The 18,282-nt window shown below is 46.7% G+C and overlaps 1 protein-coding gene across 1 annotated transcript in view; it reads left to right on the top strand.

The window, feature by feature from the left end:
* The first annotated feature begins 423 nt into the window (after positions 1-423).
* Positions 424-18,282, top strand: part of LOC112073496 (Fc receptor-like protein 5) — a 68,030-nt gene continuing 50,171 nt past the window's right edge. Inside the window, exon 1 of the mRNA XM_070440169.1 lies at positions 424-519. Within this exon, the coding sequence (XP_070296270.1) occupies positions 424-519 (96 nt within the window). The remainder of the gene's footprint in view (positions 520-18,282) is intronic.

The following is an 18,282-nucleotide window of genomic DNA, read 5'->3' on the forward strand; positions in this document are numbered from 1 at the left end:
AAATCAGCTGTGCTGGCCAGGGTCAAAATACATAATGTGTTGGGGGTCTCGAAGGACCCAGGGTTTGGGAAACTGTGCTAAAATGACTACAATGTAAAAGTGTGAAAGTAGTGCCATACTAGCACTTTGGGACTAAATCTTTGTCAAGTGCTGTAAAATAGACTAGAAAGATGTACACGGTGAGGACAAATGCAACTCAGAACTTACGTGTGTCCACAGGATTGTGATAACACTGACAAATCCTTCTCAATAAACTGGCCATATCATTTTAACAATGTCAGTGAGTTGGAACATAATATGTTAATTGGACAAAATATAAACATATTGTTCAAGAAACTAATAGAGTAGTCAACATTGAGTCAACGTGGGTTTTCATTTCATTTCATAGGCATCAGGCCGTGCTGCATATCAGTACAGCGAGGCATGTGTAACGCAGCTTCGATCTGCGTTCCGTACACCTCTGCAGACGAAAGCAAGAAAGGAGAGGCGAGAAGGATCGGAGGACCAATGTGCAGCGTGGTAAGTTTCCATGATTTAATAACACGAAAACAAGACACTATACAAAATAACAAACAAACTAACCGTCACAGTCTCGTGTGGCACAAACACTGACACAGGAAACAACCACCCACAAATCCCCAACACAAAACAAGCCACCTATATATGATTCTCAATCAGGGACAACGATTGACAGCTGCCTCTGATTGAGAACCATATTAGGCCGAACACAGAAACAGACAAACTAGACACACAACATAGAATGCCCACCCAGCTCACGATCGTCCTGCGAAGAATGAGACCAAGGCGCAGCGTTCTTTGAGTTCCACATAATTTTAATCACGAAGTGAAACTACGACACAACAAATCAATAAAGAATACGACGACCGAACAGCTACGGCGTGCAACCTAGCAGCACACAAACAAAGAACAAGATCCCACACAGAAAGAGGGAAAAGGGCAGCCTAAGTATGGTTCTCAATCAGAGACAACGATAGACAGCTGCCTCTGATTGAGAACCACACCCGGCCAAACACATAGAAATAGACCACATAGAACCAAGACATAGAATGCCCACCCCAACTCATGCCCTGACCAAACCAAAATAGAGACATAAAAAGGATCTCTAAGGTCAAGCGTGATATCTGCTAATTAGTGAACCTTTACCCATAAAATGATTGATCTCTGACCTCAGCAGCGATGCCATCCCTAACTATGCCATTAGCAGAAAAACAGAAAAACAACAAAATCAACCATCGAATGCAGGCTTTGTAACAGTTCTCTCCATTTCAGCCCTTATGTATCGCCATCAAAGATTGGCTTCGGTCCAACACTGCAGTGCCCAGCTGAAACACGTGCAAGACATGGCTGACATGAAGGGACAGGAGGAGAGAACCGAGCAACTATTGACAAAAGCAGGAATTGAAAACATTCTACTAGCCGAGGAACTGCGTTTGAAATCTGAACAATTAGAAGTTATTGCAAATACTTATGACGATGAACGAGCATAAGCTCTTCAACAAGATCGTTTTCTACAGGATCAACTCGATTTAGCCAAAACGAAATATGATGTAGTCCAAACTAGATAAATATGTCCAGTGAAAGCACCGCATGTTGACAGGATACAGGAAGAGAACCCTCGTGAAAAGATTCACACACCACTTCATAAAAATCCTCCCCAATAGACCCCCAAAAGTGATTAGAAAACTCAGATAGTAAACCATCGATGCCAGGGGCCTGTTGAGAGTAACTGCTGTGGACAGCTCCTGCAGAGTAATGTCAGAGTCCAAAGCAGCTCTCTGTTCAGATCCCAATTGAGGAAGTCCATGTAACAACTGTTCAGCACTGATAATCACAATCCTCCACCTTATAGAGGGCAGAGTAGAAATCCACGGCATGTTGACGCATTTCACTGTCATCCGTGGTCACCTTCCCATCAGGGAGACAAAGGCAGACCATCTGTTTGTGTTGCAATGTCGACTGCCCTAGGTTTTTCCTTTTTGTAACCCTCCATTTTCCCAAAACAACAAAAACCTTTCACAAAACATGACATCGTGTAACAATTTAACATTAAAATACCAATAAGGTGATGACCTTCGTGGACAGGACAAATGAATATCACCTTCCAACCCAACTACAGTAGAGATCAGATACATACAACCTGTCTAACCTTGCTGCACTGACGCCACCTTCATTAACTTTTAATCATGTGTACTGCCTAACTTTTGCATTCCTTCCTCTCCACACATCAGAAAGTTCAAACTCAGTTAATAGACCAGACAGGCAGGTAGCTGACCGCAGGTGAGGTTCTTCAGCAGTGCGATCAACAGTAAAATCCACTGTACAGTTCCAGTCCCCCCATAAAACCATACACCCCTCTTGGTCACACTGTCTTAAGGTTTCCTTTAGTTGATCAAACACAACAATACGCTCTGTACCCTCATTAGGATCAATAATTCTTTTTTTAAACTAACAAAAAACCCATAACATCCGCCTTGACCAATAAAACCCGACCCTTGACAATCTCTGTTGTAGATACCACAGTCACCCCTAAACTTGAGGAAAACAAATGTCCACCCCAGCACTGAAATTAGTACCATGACTGAGTATATGCTGCCCCTCCCACCACATACCCCAGTCAACCTCATTTTCCTCATCACGTATGTGTCTCTGTAGAAAAACTACATTAAGCCTTTTCTGTTTTATTACTTCTAATACCCAAGTCCTCTTTTCCTGTCCCTTCCCCCATTAATATTGAGAAGAACCTCCCTTTAGTACCTCCATATAGAAAAGAGAAAGGAAAAGCAAAGAAACCACAGAGAAACCAAAGAGAAAAAAAAAAACACCCTATGAAGCATGATCATCATCATTGTCATTTTCTCTGAACCTGACCACGTTTCCCACCACCTTTTGCTGCTGTGACAAATGTCTTCAAGTGAAACCGCTTCTTCTCATCCAACTGGTCTAACCCCACCGTCTTCTGTAACATCACAGCTGACCTCAAACCTATCAACATCAAACAAAAAATCTGCCAATTTGACAGATTTCCCAGAAGTCTGATCCAGGAACCCATTTACCTCCTCTAGATTGTAAATTGAGTCGTCACCAGCTGCTATCTTATCAAAAGAAGATATCCATATCCTTCTCCTGATCCTCCTCAGCTGAGGCCACAGACCCCTGACTCCCTCTACCACATCCCTCTCAACACTCCCCACCTGAACCCCATCACTCATACCAGGCAATCTCCTCCAATACCTGGGAGCCTAGCTCCACATGAACCCCCTCCTGTACCCAGTACTCGTACTGGGCATCTCCTCACAAATGTGCATGTGTCTGCTCAAACGATCAGAAACAGACTCCATGAGGGTGGTATGAGGGCCCAACGTCCACAGGTGGGGGTTGTGGTTACAGCCCAACACCGTGCAGGACGTTTGGCATTTGCCAGAGAACACCAAGATTGGCAAATTCGCCACTGGCGCCCTGTGCTCTTCACAGATGAAAGCAGGTTCACACTGAGCACATGTGACAGACGTGACAGAGTCTGGAGACGCCGTGGAGAACATTCTGCTGCCTGCAACATCCTCCAGCATGACGCGTTTGGCGGTGGGTCAGTCATGGTGTGGGGTGGCATTTCTTTGTGGCCGCACAGCCCTCCATGTGCTCGCCAGAGTAGCCTGACTGCCATTAGGTACCGAATGAGATCCTCAGACCCCTTGTGAGACCATATGCTGACACATGCACATTTGTGGCCTGCTGGAGGTCATTTTCAGGGGCTCTGGCAGTGCACCTCCTTGCACAAAGGCGGAGGTAGCGGTCCTGCTGCTGGGTTGTTGCCCTCCTACGCCTCTTCCACGTCTCCTGATTGTACTGGCCTGTCTCCTGGTAGCGCCTCCATGCTCTGGACACTACGCTGACAGACACAGCAAACCTTCTTGCCACAGCTCGCATTGATGTGCCATCCTGGATGAACTGCACTACCTGAGCCACTTGTGTGGGTTGTAGACTCCGTCTCATGCTACCACTAGAGTGGAAAGCACCGCCAGCATTCAAAAGTGACAAACATCAGCCAGAAGCATTAGGAACTGAGAAGTGTGTCTGTGGTCACCACCTGCAGAACCATTCCTTTAATTGGGGTGTCTTGCTAATTGCCTATAATTTCCACCTTTTGTCTATTCCATTTGCACAACGCATGTGAAATTTATTGCTTCCTAAGTGGACAGTTTGATTTCACAGAAGTGTGATTGACTGGAGTTACATTGTGTTGTTTAAGTGTTCCCTTTATTTTTTTGAGCAGTGTTATAAATAAGGTTTGACATGGAGTTTTTCTCAGTTGACACAGAAATCTGTGGAGGTGGATGAGTAACACTAGGATGTGACAGGAGATGGATGGAAAGGTAGAAAGGTTAGGAGTTGAGGAGGGACAGAGGTGTACTGGTGGAGTACAAAAGGTGGATGTATAGTAAAAGTAAAGGTTAAGGTAAGAAGAAGAGGAGCCTTTGCAGGTCTTGTCAGATGAGAGTAGTGATGAGGAAGGTTTTGGTTCGCAGAGAGAAGTGAAGCTCAAGATGTTGGTGGAATTTAAGGATCAAGGTGGAGTCACAGCGGTGAGTCCGATCGCGTTGACCATGGATTTGGAGAGTATAGTAGGAGGACAGGTTGTTCTGCTTGACAGGGATTTGGAGAGTAAAGTAGGAGAGTTGTGTCTGCTTGACCAGGGATTTGGAGAGTAAAGTAGGAGAGGATATGTCTGCTTGACCAGGGATTTGGAGATTAAAGTAGGAGAGGTTGTTGTCTGCTTGACCAGGGATTTGGAGAGTAAATGTAAACAGGTTGTGTCTGCTTGACCAGGGATTTGGAGAGTAAAGTAGAACAGGTTGTGTCTGCTTGACCAGGGATTTGGAGAGTAAAGTAGGAGAGGATTGTGTCTGCTGACCAGGATTTGGAGAGTAAAGTAGTAGAGGTTGTGTCTGCTTGACCAGGAATTTGGAGAGTAAAGTAGGAGGGGTTGTGTCTGCTTGACGAGGGATTTGGAAAGTAAAGAGGGGGTTGTGTCTGCTTGACCAGGGATTTGAGAGTAAAGTAGAACAGGTTGTGTCTGCTTGACCAGGGATTTGGAGAGTAAAGTAGGAGGGGTTTTGTCCGCTTGACCAGGGATTGGAAAGTAAAGTAGGAGGGGTTTTGTCCGCCTTGACCAGGGATTTGGAGAGTAAGGTAGGAGAGGTTGTGTCTGCTTGACCAGGGATTTGGAGAGTAAGGTAGGAAGGTTGTGTTTGCTTGACAGGGATTTGGAAAGTAAATATAGTAGGAGAGGTTGTGTCTGCTAAAGTTCTTAATGATGGAAATTTGTGTTCAAACTTCAAGCTGTCATGTTTTGTCTTTGATCATCATGTCTTGTCCCTGTGCTTCCCTCTGCTGGTCTTATTAGGTCTTTTCCCTCTTTCTATCCTCTCTCTCCTCCTCCCTCTCTCCCTCTCCCGCTCTCTCTCTCTATCGTTCCGTTCCTGCTCCCAGCTGTTTCTTCATTCTCCTAACGACCTCATTTACTCTTTCACACCTGTCCCCTATTTTGCCCTCTGATTAGAGTCCCTATTTCTCCCTCTGTTTTCCGCTTCTGTCCTTGTCGATTCTTGTTTGATGTTTGCTGTTCTGTGTCCTTGTTCCGCCCTGTCGTGTTTTTGCCTTCTTCAGATGCTGCGTGTGAGCAGGTGTCTCTGTCAGCTACGGCCTGTGCCTTCCTGAAGCGACCTGCAGTCTGTGGTCGCGTCTCCAGTCGTTCCTCTCTACTGACGAGAGGATTTCAGTTTCCTGTTTGGATTTACCTTTAATAATTCCAGGAGAATTATTGTTGTTTTAGACTGGAATAAAGACTCTGTTTCTATTACGTCGCTTTTGGGTCCTCATTCACCAGCATAACAGAAGAATCCGACCAAGAATGGACCCAGCGACTACGGGTTCTCGCAACACTGCCGTCGAGATCCAGGGAGCAATGCTCGGCAGACACGAGCAGGAATTGTCTGCTGCTCGTCATGCCGTTGAGACCTGGCCGCTCACGTCTCCGATCTCTCAGGACAGTTTCAGAGTCTTCGTCTCGTGCCACCAGCTACTTCCTGGTCTTCCGAGTCTCCGGAACCTAGGGTTAAACCCACCATGTTACTCTGGGCAGCCCACTGAATGTCGCTCCTTTCTCACCCAGTGTGATATTGTGTTCCTCTCTCCAGCCCAACACATACTCAAGAGAGAGAGCTCGGATCGCTTACGTCATATCACTCCTTACTGGTCGGGCTCGGAGTGGGGCACAGCTATCTGGGAGCAAGGGCTGAGTGTTCTAACGTTATTCAGAACTTTAAGGAGGAGATGATACGGGTTTTTGATCGTTCAGTTTTTGGGAAGGAGGCTTCCAGGGCCCTGGCTTCCCTATGTCAAGGTGATCGATCCATTACGGATTACTCTATAGAGTTTCGCACTCTTGCTGCATCCAGTGACTGGAACGAGCCGGCGTTGCTCGCTCGTTTTCTGGAGGGACTCCACGCTGAGGTTAAGGATGGAGATTCTCTCCCGGGAGGTTCCTTCCAGCGTGGACTCTTTGATTGCACTCGCCATCCGCATAGAACGACGGGTAGATCTTCGTCACCGAGCTCGTGGAAGAGAGCTCGCGTTAACGGTGTTTCCCCTCTCCGCATCTCAACCATCTCCTCCCATCGGCTCAGAGACTGAGCCCATGCAGCTGGAGGTATTCGCATCTCGACTAAGGGAGGAAGAAGGAGAATCACCAAACCGCCTTTGCCTCTATTGCGGTTTCTGCTGACATTTGTCATGTCATGTCCAGTAAAAGCCAGAGCTCATCAGTAAGCGGAGGGCTACTGGTGAGCGCTACTACTCAGGTCTCTCCATCAAATCCTGTACACCTTGTCGGTCCATCTACGCTGGACCGGTTCGGCTGCTTCCTGCAGTGCCTTGATAGACTCTGGGCTGAGGGTTGTTTATGGACGAAGCATGGGCTCGGAAACATGACATTCCTCTCAGACAGTTAGGGAAGCCCACGCCCATGTTCGCCTTAGATGGTAGTCCTCTCCCCAGTATCAGATGTGAGACACTACCTTTAACCCTCACAGTATCTGGTAACCACAGTGAGACCATTTCCTTTTGATTTTTCGTTCACCTTTTACACCTGTTGTTTGGGTCATCCCTGGCTAGTAATGTCATAATCCTTCTATTAATTGGTCTAGTAATTCTATCCTATCCTGGAACGTTTCTTGTCATGTGAAGTGTTTAATGTCTGCTATCCCTCCTGTTTCTTCTTCCCCTCTACTCAGGAGGAACCTGGTGATTTGACAGGAGTGCCGGAGGAATATCATGATCTACGCACGGTCTTCAGTCGGTCCAGAGCCAACTCTCTTCTCCTCACCGGTCGTATATTGTTGTATTGATCTCCTTCCGGGACCACTCCCCCTCGGGGTAGACTATACTCTCTGTCGGCTCCCGAACGTAAGGCTCTCAGAGATTATCTGTCTGTTTCTCTCGACGCCGGTACCGTGGTGCCTTCTTCCTCTCCCGCCGGAGCGGGGTTTTTCTTTGTTAAGAAGAAGGACGGTACTCTGCGCCCCTGCGTGGATTATCGAGGGCTGAATGACATAACGGTAAAGAATCGTTATCCGCTTCCCCTTATGTCGTCAGCCCTTCGAGATTCTGCAGGGAGCCAGGTTTTTTACTAAGTTGGACCTTCGTAACGCTTACCATCTCGTACGCATCAGAGAGGGGGACGAGTGGAAAACGGCGTTTAACACTCGTTAGGGCATTTTGAATACCGGTTCTGCCGTTCGGTCTCGCTAATGCTCTCAGCTGTCTTTCAGGCATTAGTTAATGATGTACTGAGAGACATGCTGAACATCTTTGTTTTCGTTACCTTGACGATATCCTGATTTTTTCACCGTCACTCGAGATTCATGTTCAGCACGTTCGACGTTACTCCAGCGCCTTTTAGAGAATTGTCTCTTACGTGAAGGCTGAGAAGTGCGGCCTTTCATGTCTCCTCTGTCACATTTCTCGGTCTTGTTATTTCCGCTGAAGGCATTCAGATGGATCCCGCTAAGGTCCAGGCCTGTCAGCATTGGCCCGTTCCTAAGTCACGTGTCGAGTTGCAGCGCTTTCTCGGTTTCGCTAATTTCTATCGGCGTTTCATTCGTAATTTCGGTCAAGTGGCTGCCCCTCTCACAGCTCTGACTTCTGTCAAGACTTGCTTTAAGTGGTCCGGTTCCGCCCAGGGGAGCTTTGATCTCCTCAAGAAGCGTTTTACATCCGCCCCTATCCTTGTTACTCCTGACGTCACTAAAAAATTCATTGTCGAGGTTGACGCTTCAGAGGTGGGCGTGGGAGCCATTCTGTCCCAGCGCTTCCAGTCTGACGATAAGGTCCATCCTTGCGCTTACTTTTCTCATCGCCTGTCGCCATCGGAACGCAACTATGATGTGGGTAACCGCGAACTGCTCGCCATCCGCTTAGCCATAGGCGAATGGCGACAGTGGTTGGAGGGGGCGACCGTCCCTTTTGTCGTTTGGACTGACCATAAGAACCTTGAGTACATCCGTTCTGCCAAACGACTTAATGCACTCAAGCTCGTTGGGCGTTGTTTTTCGCTCGTTTCGAGTTCGTGATTTCCTATCGCCCGGGAAATAAGAACACCAAGCCTGATGCCTTATCCCGTCTCTTTAGTTCTTCTGTGGTTCTACCGACCCCGAGGGGATTCTCCCTGAAGGGCGTGTTGTCGGGTTGACTGTCTGGGGAATTGAGAGACAGGTAAAGCAAGCACTCACTCACACTGCGTCGCCGCGCGCTTGTCCTAGTAACCTTCTGTTCGTTCCTGTTCTACTCGTCTGGCTGTTCTTCAGTGGGCTCATTCTGCCAAGTTAGCTGGCCACCCGGCGTTCGGGGTACGCTTGCTTCTATTCGCCAGCGGTTTTGGTGGCCTACTCAGGAGCGGGACACGCGCCGTTTCGTGGCTGCTTGTTCGGACTGCGCGCAGACTAAGTCAGGTAACTCTCCTCCTGCCGGTCGTCTCAGACCACTTCCCATTCCTTCTCGACCTTGTCTCACATCGCCTTAGACTTTATTACCGGTCTGCCTTCGTCTGCGGGAAGACTGTGATTCTTACGGTTATCGATAGGTTCTCTAAGGCGGCACATTTCATTCCCCTCGCTAAGCTTCCTTCCGCTAAGGAGACGCACAAATCATCATTGAGAATGTGTTCAGAATTCATGGTCTCCCGTTAGACGCCGTTTCAGAACAGAGTCCGCAATTCACGTCACAGTTTTGGAGGGAGTTTCTGTCGTTTTATTGGTGCTTCCGTCAGTCTCTCTTCCGGGTTTCATCCCCAGTCTAACGGTCAAGCAGAAAGGGACAATCAGTCGATTGTCGCATATTACGCAGCCTTTCGTTTCGAAACCCTGCGTCTTGGGCAGAACAGCTCCCCTGGGCTGAGTACGCTCACAACTCGCTTCCTTCGTCTGCTACCGGGCTATCTCCATTTCAGAGTAGTCTTGGGTACCAGCCTCCTCTGTTCTCGTCCCAGCTCGCCGAGTCCAGCGTTCCCTCCGCTCAGGCTTTTGTCCAACGTTGTGAGCGCACCTGGAGGAGGGTCAGGTCTGCACTTTGCCGTTACAGGGCGCAGACTGTGAGAGCCGCCAATAAACGTAGGATTAAGAGTCCTAGGTATTGTCGCGGTCAGAGAGTGTGGCTTTCCACTCGTAACCTTCCCTTACGACAGCTTCTCGCAAGTTGACTCCGCGGTTCATTGGTCCGTTCCGTGTCTCTCAGGTCGTCAATCCTGTCGCTGTGCGACTGCTCTTTCGCGACATCTTCGTCGCGTCCACCCTGTCTTCCATGTCTCTTGTGTCAAGCCTTTTCTTGCGCCCCCGTTCGTCTTCCTCCCCCCCGTCCTTGTCGAGGGCGCACCTATTTACAAGGTACGGAAGATCATGGACATGCGGTCTCGGGGACGTGGTCACCAGTACTTAGTGGATTGGGAGGGTTACGGTCCTGAGGAGAGGAGTTGGGTTCCATCTCGGGACTGCTGGACCGTTCGTTGATTGATGATTTCCTTCGTTGCCGCCAGGGTTCCTCCTCGAGTGCGCCAGGAGGCGCTCGGTGAGTGGGGGGTACTGTCATGTTTTGTCTTTGATCATCATGTCTTGTCCCTGTGCTTCCCTCTGCTGGTCTTATTAGGTTCTTTCCCTCTTTCTATCCCTCTCTCTCCTCCTCCCTCTCTCCCTCTCCGCTCTCTCTCTCTATCGTTCCGTTCCTGCTCCCAGCTGTTTCTCTTTCTCCTAACGACCTCATTTACTCTTTCACACCTGTCCCCTATTTTGCCCTCTGATTAGAGTCCCTATTTCTCCCTCTCTGTTTTCCGCTTCTGTCCTTGTCGGATTCTTGTTTGATGTTTGCTGTTCTGTGTCCTTGTTCCGCCCTGTCGTGTTTTTGCCTTCTTCAGATGCTGCGTGTGAGCAGGTGTCTCTGTCAGCTACGGCCTGTGCCTTCCTGAAGCGACCTGCAGTCTGTGGTCGCGTCTCCAGTCGTTCCTCTCTACTGACGAGAGGATTTCAGTTTCCTGTTTTGGATTTACCTTTAATAATATCCAGGAGAATTATTGTTTGTTTTAGACTGGAATAAAGACTCTGTTTCTATTACGTCGCTTTTGGGTCCTCATTCACCAGCATAACACAAGCATTGAAAAATTAGGATTGGGAATATGATTTACTATGTGCAAGCATCTGTTCCAAAACCATTGCATTGCAGCCCTGGAGGCTGCGTCTGGCATTGCCTTGGCAGGAAGATGTTGGATTCTGAGGGGGAGTTCGCATACCCAAACGGGCAACAATTGAACGTGAAGAGCTAGTTTGAGAAAGAGAAAGCCAATTTGTGTTGGTCACGAGGGTCGACTGTCATGGTCCAAAAACCATTCGCCACGTCAACGATGGAGAAATACTTGGCGTTTGCCAACTCTTGGTCGAGCTGTGTCATTGGCCAACGAGACAATGGAATCAGTTTGTTGAATTGTCTATAATCAACGTTAAGACGCAATTTGATGGTTTCAGAACACGGGAACACGTACTGTTACATTCCCTGATTATCCGTTTAGCTAAGAGGGAGTAGATAATCTCTTGTTCCGCTGCGTATGCTGCGAGCGGAATTTTGTATTGTCTCACAAACGTAGGAGCTGCTCCGGCTGGCGTAAGAATATGCACCACACGAATGCCCGTAACACCGCAATCCAGCGAGTCTGTCGACCAGGTCTCACTGTGTTTGTTAAACATTTCTCTCAACTGATGCCATTCAGTGTCATCGGAGGCATCAGCCTCCGATAGTAGTTATACTACCTGTGCATGGAAACCAGGATATGTACCGGCGACAATGTACATATCTTCATGTCTTCATCGGGTGGTGAAGGCATGTCAACGGTGGGAGAATCATCGGTTGTTACTTCACAAGAGTGTACTCCACATATAGGAGGAGATGCGATATCGTCCTCCGTGACGATGGACTATATTAACAGGTTGTTGTCAGAATTGACATTCAGCCTGAACGTCGATGTGTCGTCAATTGGCAATACGGGAGTTGTTGTGATTGCTTTTGACGGACAAGTAAACAGCATACTTCCCTCGCCACCTAGGTCTAGGGAAGACGAAAGAGGCCCAATCACGGGAACAACCAGTTCAATATCATGGAAGGATTAATCAATCAATGTTCCTAGCTGAGTGTGCCGAGGAATGGAAATATCCGCTTGAGTCAGATTCTGTACCAGGAGGTAAGTGGATCTAGCGTTTAGTTCCAACAGCGGGTTGCCATTGATAGTCAGCCCCAAGTTGAATAGTCATGGAGAGGGTTGGAAGAAAGCACTGGTGCCTTCCATCTGGTATCCAGGCACCAGGTTCAGTCTTACAGAAACTTCTGTGGTTCTTGCCAGAATCACCATGGCGGACTCAGTTATCACCTTACAAGCTTCAGGAATAGTCTGCCCGGATGCCATTCGCACCGGGTCGAAAGACAAGGCATGTTGGTTTGGCTGCGCCAAAGACCAAAGAACTTGTATGGTGTCAAGTTTAACACCCAATTACCAAAATGTCAACTCCCACATAGACTGTATGTGGGAGGTCCGCGACAACCAGTAGATACTTCCTTGGTTCCAATGCGGATTGATAGCGCCCCTATTGCGGTGAGTGTCGAACATTCAACATTCATGTCGCAACGTTCCGTTTTCAACCAACGCCCTTTTTAGCTCATCCAGCAAAGGTTCAGATATGTCAAGGCATGACAGGTCAAACAGTCCTCCAGGATAGGTATGGTATGTTCGAGTTGTTTTTTCTCATCTTATCCTCAACAAAATGGAGAACGGAGCGGTTTGTAATCTGTGTCAATTTCCAGGACTCACCTTCGTGACCCAGTGGGTCCTCTATCGGAATGGGAGAGGAATCATCTGCTTATCTTGTGCATCTCCACATCCGTATCCAAGTCTGCGTATCCAAAACCTGCGGGCTTGTATCTAGAACGAGCGGTCCCTGGACAGGGATTTGAGTGAGGGCAGGGCTAATGGGAATGTTGACTTCCTCACGAATTGCATGAGTTTCAGCTGACTTGGACTCCAACAATTTTACGCCTAGTCATGATGACATCTCTTATCAGAGCTTCTATATCATTTCGGTTTAGATCGTTGTTGAACACTTTGTTGCCCTTGTTACCCTTGTGTCCTGACCCTTTGTGAGGGTACGTATCGGCCAGGTTGATCTCTACGGGACCTGTTAGGTTGGGGACGTTCATCATAGCTATTGTTACTGTGGTGGTTATCGGTGTGGTGGTTACTTGGTAGCCACCCCCTTTGTGAGTCATCTTTTACCGCACCTGTCCCTGATGCTGCACCTTCTAATTGGAGTGATGGTTCCCGTCCAAGCTCGAAAATCGAGGTGTCCGGGTTCTTAGCCCGGCTTGCTTTTGAGGCTTCAAAAGGGGTGCATGCAAGTTCTCGGAGCGTCGAGATCGGCGAACCAACGTGGGCAATTGGGCCCAAGTAGTTAATGAAGTTGGGATACATGTTTGACAGAAACATTTGTTTGAATGGTAACAGCTCTTCCATTCCTGTTTCAGTGAGGATGCCAAAGTAAGCTGAATGAAGCGAATGATAGTAGGCTTGTGGGTGTTCATTTCGAGCTTGTTTGATATTGTTAGCCAAGGAGCTGTCGTGTTTGCGAGTCGCAGAACCACTGAATTCTATTTTCAAAACCGTGGCAAGTTTAGTGTAGTCGTTTTGCACGTGTTGCTCTTGCAGACGGATGAACCTTGTTACGTATCTGTTGTACGTTCACTTCAATAGCTAGAACCTGTAGGCATTCGTAGCATTTGGGTATCCATCCAAGGTGTCTTCTATGTCTGCTAAGAATGTCTCAGTGTTGTTTGGCTTTCCTAAAACGGGGTCAAATGGGTGGAAGCATTTGGCGATTTTGTCAAGGCGATCCCCGCCGAGTGCGCGGGGAGCATCTGGACCCTCCCGTTGGTAATTGTGGGTCGAAAGGCCAAGAGGAAAAGTCAAGCTGTCGTTGTGTTGGCGTCATGTCACAGTGGGCCGAATGGCCAAGAGAAAAAGGCTGAAATCTCCTTTCGTCTACATTCCCTTGTTCCCTCCAGATGTGAGCTAGGTTGCTTGGTTCGGTTGTCCCGCGATAGCGCGTGACTGTTCTGGGGTTCCCTCAGATGATACCTAAGGGTGGCATTGATGGTGTTTATTTTAGACACGTAGGTGTCGCATTGCTCCGCTCGGCCTCATACTTATCTGTCATGGTTTCCAGTGAGAGGTCTCGAGTGTGGAGCGAGAGATCCAGTGAGCTGCTGTCCCTTTGTTTAGAGGTCACATTTTCCAACTTTCCCACCTGGTCTTTCTCATCCTTCATTAAATATGCGACTTCAAGGAGTTCTGCTGTTTGTCATCCAATTTGGTCATTGTCTTGGCGCACCGATCCCTTCAGCGGGATCATTTTCGTCAACATGAATTGCAGCCAAATTCAAATTATAGAAACCTGTCAAATGTTTTTTTATAATCAATCAGGTTGTTTTTAATATAAATAATCGATAATATTTCAACCGGACGGTAAACTATTCAAGAGAGAAAGAAAATGAGCCACTGCGATTCCTAGTTAGGATTTGCATCGTTGCTGAGGTCAGCGATCAATCTTCCCGTGGGTGAAGTTCCTCTTATTAGAAATGGGTGGAAACCCATCTGATGGCATGCTCATTATTATGCTTATCAGTTATCTTAATTTAATGTAAAGTTTGGGTTTTGAGTTGGAAGCTGCAAACACGATTTAACTCAGTTTGTAAACGTCAATGAATCATCAAGACTGGGTCAGTAATGTGGAAGTTGGTTATTAATGACAAATGCCAAAGCAGATTTAATTGTTTAATCTATTTTAATGATGAATTGAACCTGTATAGTCTATTTGGGAGTTAAACTTTACTTTACTTAACCTGAAAGAGTTGCTGTATATTAGTTGACGTGTGTAACGCTCGTCGTTAGGTGGAAGAGAGGAAGACCAAATTGCAGCGTGGTACGTTTCCATATTTATTGGAACACTTAACAAAACGAACAAAACAATAAACAGAAAATGAAACTAACGACGCTACAGACCTGAACATGTGAACATAGAGACAACGAAGAACGCAATGAACAGGAACATTCACCCACAAACAAACAGTGAAAACAGTCAACCTTAATATGGTTCCCAATCAGAGACAATGACAAACACCTGCCCCTGATTGAGAACCATATTAGGCCAAACAATAAACCCAACATAGAAACACATAACATAGAATGCCCACCCAGCTCACGTCCTGACCAACTAAACAAGACTGAACAAAGGAAATAAGGTCAGGAACGTGACAACGTGGAAAAGTTTAACAATGCCTCATTGGTTGGAACACATCAGTTTGTGTATTTTCCCAATAAACGACCTGGAAATGTAGTAGAAATGTAGTATGGCAAAATTGAATGAGAATGATATCCAATCAGTTGAGATTTGTTGATCGCTCCTGAAAGCGATCGAAAGAAATAACACTACACTACTTTGGGCCCAACTAGTATTATTCTCAGAATGCCTACATCGGCTCGTATGCCTTAGCTCGTAGCATTCAGTAAACCCCACGGACTTTCATCAGATATACAAAACAGGAGTGGTTCTCTCCCTACCAGTATCTGGGTGAAAAGGAAAAACCACACACACACTCTTCTCAACAATAATCGATAGCTATTATTGGTATATAATATATAATACAAGTCAAAAGTTTACATACACTTAGGTTGGAGTCATTAAAACTCGTTTTCAACCACTCCACAAATTTGTTGTTAACAAATTATAATTTTGGCAAGTCAGTTATGTTGGGTTCAAATCAAATCAAATCAAATCAAGTTTATTTTATATAGCCCTTCGTACATCAGCTAATATCTCGAAGTGCTGTACAGAAACCCAGCCTAAAACCCCAAAACAGCAAGCAATGCAGGTGTAGAAGCACGGTGGCTAGGAAAATTCTCCTAGAAAGGCCAAAACCTGGAAGGAAACCTAGAGAGGAACCAGGCTATGAGGGGTGGCCAGTCCTCTTCTGGCTGTGCCGGGTGGAGATTATAACAGAACTATGCAAGATGTTCACAATGTTCATAAGTGACAAGCATGGTCAAATAATAATCATGATCATTTTCAGTTGGCTTTTCATAGCCGATCATTAAGAGTTGAAAGCAGCAGGTCTGGGACAGGTAGTGGTTCCATAACCGCAGGCAGAACAGTTGAACTGGAATAGCGCAAGGCCAGGCGGACTGGGGACAGCAAGGAGTCATCATGCCGGTAGTCCTGCCGTATGGTCCTAGGGCTCAGGTTCTCCGAGAGAGAGAAAGAAGAGAGAACGAGAGAATTAGAGAGAGCATACTTAAATTCACACAGGACACTGGATGACAGGAGAAGTACTCCAGGTATAACCACTGACCCTAGCCCCCCGACACATAAACTACTGGCATAAATACTGGAGGCTGAGACAGGAGGGGTCAGGAGACACTGTGGCCCATCCGATGATACCCCGGACAGGGCCAAACAGGAAGGATATAACCCCACCACTTTGCCAAAGCACAGCCCCCACACCACTAGAGGGATATCTTCAACCACCAACTTACAATCCTGAGACAAGGCGAGTATAGCCCAAAGATCTCCATAAGCGCACAAACAAGGGGGGCGCAACGCAGAAGGAAGATCCCGTCAGTAACTCAACAATCAAGTGACGCACCTCCTAGGGAACGGATGAAAGGAAGCACCAGTAAGCAGTGACTCAGCCCTGTAATACGGGTAGAGGTAGAGAATCCAGTGGAGAGAGGGGAACCGGCCAGGCAGGACAGCAAGGGCGGTTCGTTGCTCAGAGCTTTCCGTTCCCTTCACACTCCTGGGCCAGAACTAACTCATCATATGACTACTGAAGAGATAAGTCTTCAGTAACGACTAAGGTTGAGACCGAGTCTGCGTTCTCACATGGGTAGGCAGAGTTCCATAAAAATGGAAGATCTATAGGAGAAAGCCCTGCCTCCCGCTGTTTGCTTAGAAATTCTAGGGAAAATTAGGAGGCCTGCGTCTTGTGACCGTAGCGTACGTATAGGTATGTACGGCAGGACCAACTCGGAAAGATAGGTAGGAGCAAGCCCATGTAACGCTTTATAGGTTAACAGTAAAACCTTGAAATCAGCCCTTGCCTTAACAGGAAGCCAGTGTAGGGAAGCTAGCACTGGAGTAATATGATAAAATTTCTTGGTTCTAGTCAGGATTCTAGCAGCCGTATTTAGCACTAACTGAAGTTTATTTAGTGCTTTATCCGGGTAGCTGGAAAGTAGAGCATTGCAGTAGTCTAACCTAGAAGTAACAAATGCATGGATTCATTTTGCTGCATCATTTTTGGACAGAAAATTTCTGATTTTTGCAATGTTACGTAGATGGAAAAAAGCTGTCCTTGAAACAGTCTTGATATGTTCGTCAAAAGAGAGATCAGGGTCAAGAGTAACGCCGAGGTCCTTCACAGTTTTATTTGAGACGACTTTACAACCATCAAGATTAATTGTCAGATTTAACAGAAGATCTCTTTGTTTCTTGGGACCTAGAACAAGCATCTCTGTTTTGTCCGAGTTTAAAAGTAGAAAGTTTTCAAGCAATCCACTACCTTATGTCTGAAACATAGGCTTCTAGTGAGGGCAATTTTGGGGCTGCAGAGAGAGTGCAGAGACTGACACAGAGACAGGGACAACAGAAAATAAACATAACAAAGAATATCACTTCTGTTTGGCACAGTCGTTCTCCTCTACTTTTGCTTGATGTCGGTCTCTCCCGCGGTGCTCCTTTTATTTGGCTAGTTGTTACTTTCCCCTAATTACCTCCACTTGGAGCTGTCCATGTCAGGGTGCCCAGCTTCTGTATTCCCAGCAGAGGGAGCCAATGTCGCCTCACGTACCTCCCCTCTATTACCATCCCCCGGGGAAGATCTCCTGGGATACCACAGTTATCGACATTGTGCATGACACAAGTAATTTTTACAACAATTATTTACAGACAGATTATTTCACTTATATCTCACTGTATCACAATTCCAGTGAGTCAGAAGTTTACATACACCAAGTTGACTGTGCCTTTAAACAACTTGGAAAATTCCAGAAAATGATGTCATGGCTATAGAAGGTTCGGATAAGCTAATTGACATCATTTGAGTCAGTTGGAGCTGTACCTGTGGATGTATTTCAAGGCTTACCTTCAAACTCAGTGCCTCTTTGCTTGACATCATGGGAAAATCAAAATTAAACAGGTACAAACAGGTGCTGGATTAAACAGGTACAAAAGTAACTATATCCACAGTAAACAAGTCCTATATCAACGTAACCTGAAAGGCCACTCAGCAAGGAGAAGCCACTGCTCCACAACCGCCATAAAAAAGCCAGACTACGGCTTGCAATTGCACATGGGGACAAAGATTGTACTTTTTGGGAAAAAATGTCCTCTGGTCTGATCAAACAAAAATAGAACTGTTTGACCATAATGACCATCGTTATGTTACGAGGAAAAAGGGGTAGGCTTGCAAGCCGAAGAACACCATCCCAACCGTGAAGCACGGGGGTGGCAGCATCATGTTGTGGGGGTGCTTTGCTGTAGGAGGGACTGGTGCACTTCACAAAATAGATGGCATCAAAAGTATGTTTATATATTGAAGCAACATCTCAAGACATCAGTCAGG

This window comes from Salvelinus sp. IW2-2015, unplaced genomic scaffold (genome assembly GCF_002910315.2).
Source record: "Salvelinus sp. IW2-2015 unplaced genomic scaffold, ASM291031v2 Un_scaffold2276, whole genome shotgun sequence".
Taxonomy (NCBI): domain Eukaryota; kingdom Metazoa; phylum Chordata; class Actinopteri; order Salmoniformes; family Salmonidae; genus Salvelinus; species Salvelinus sp. IW2-2015.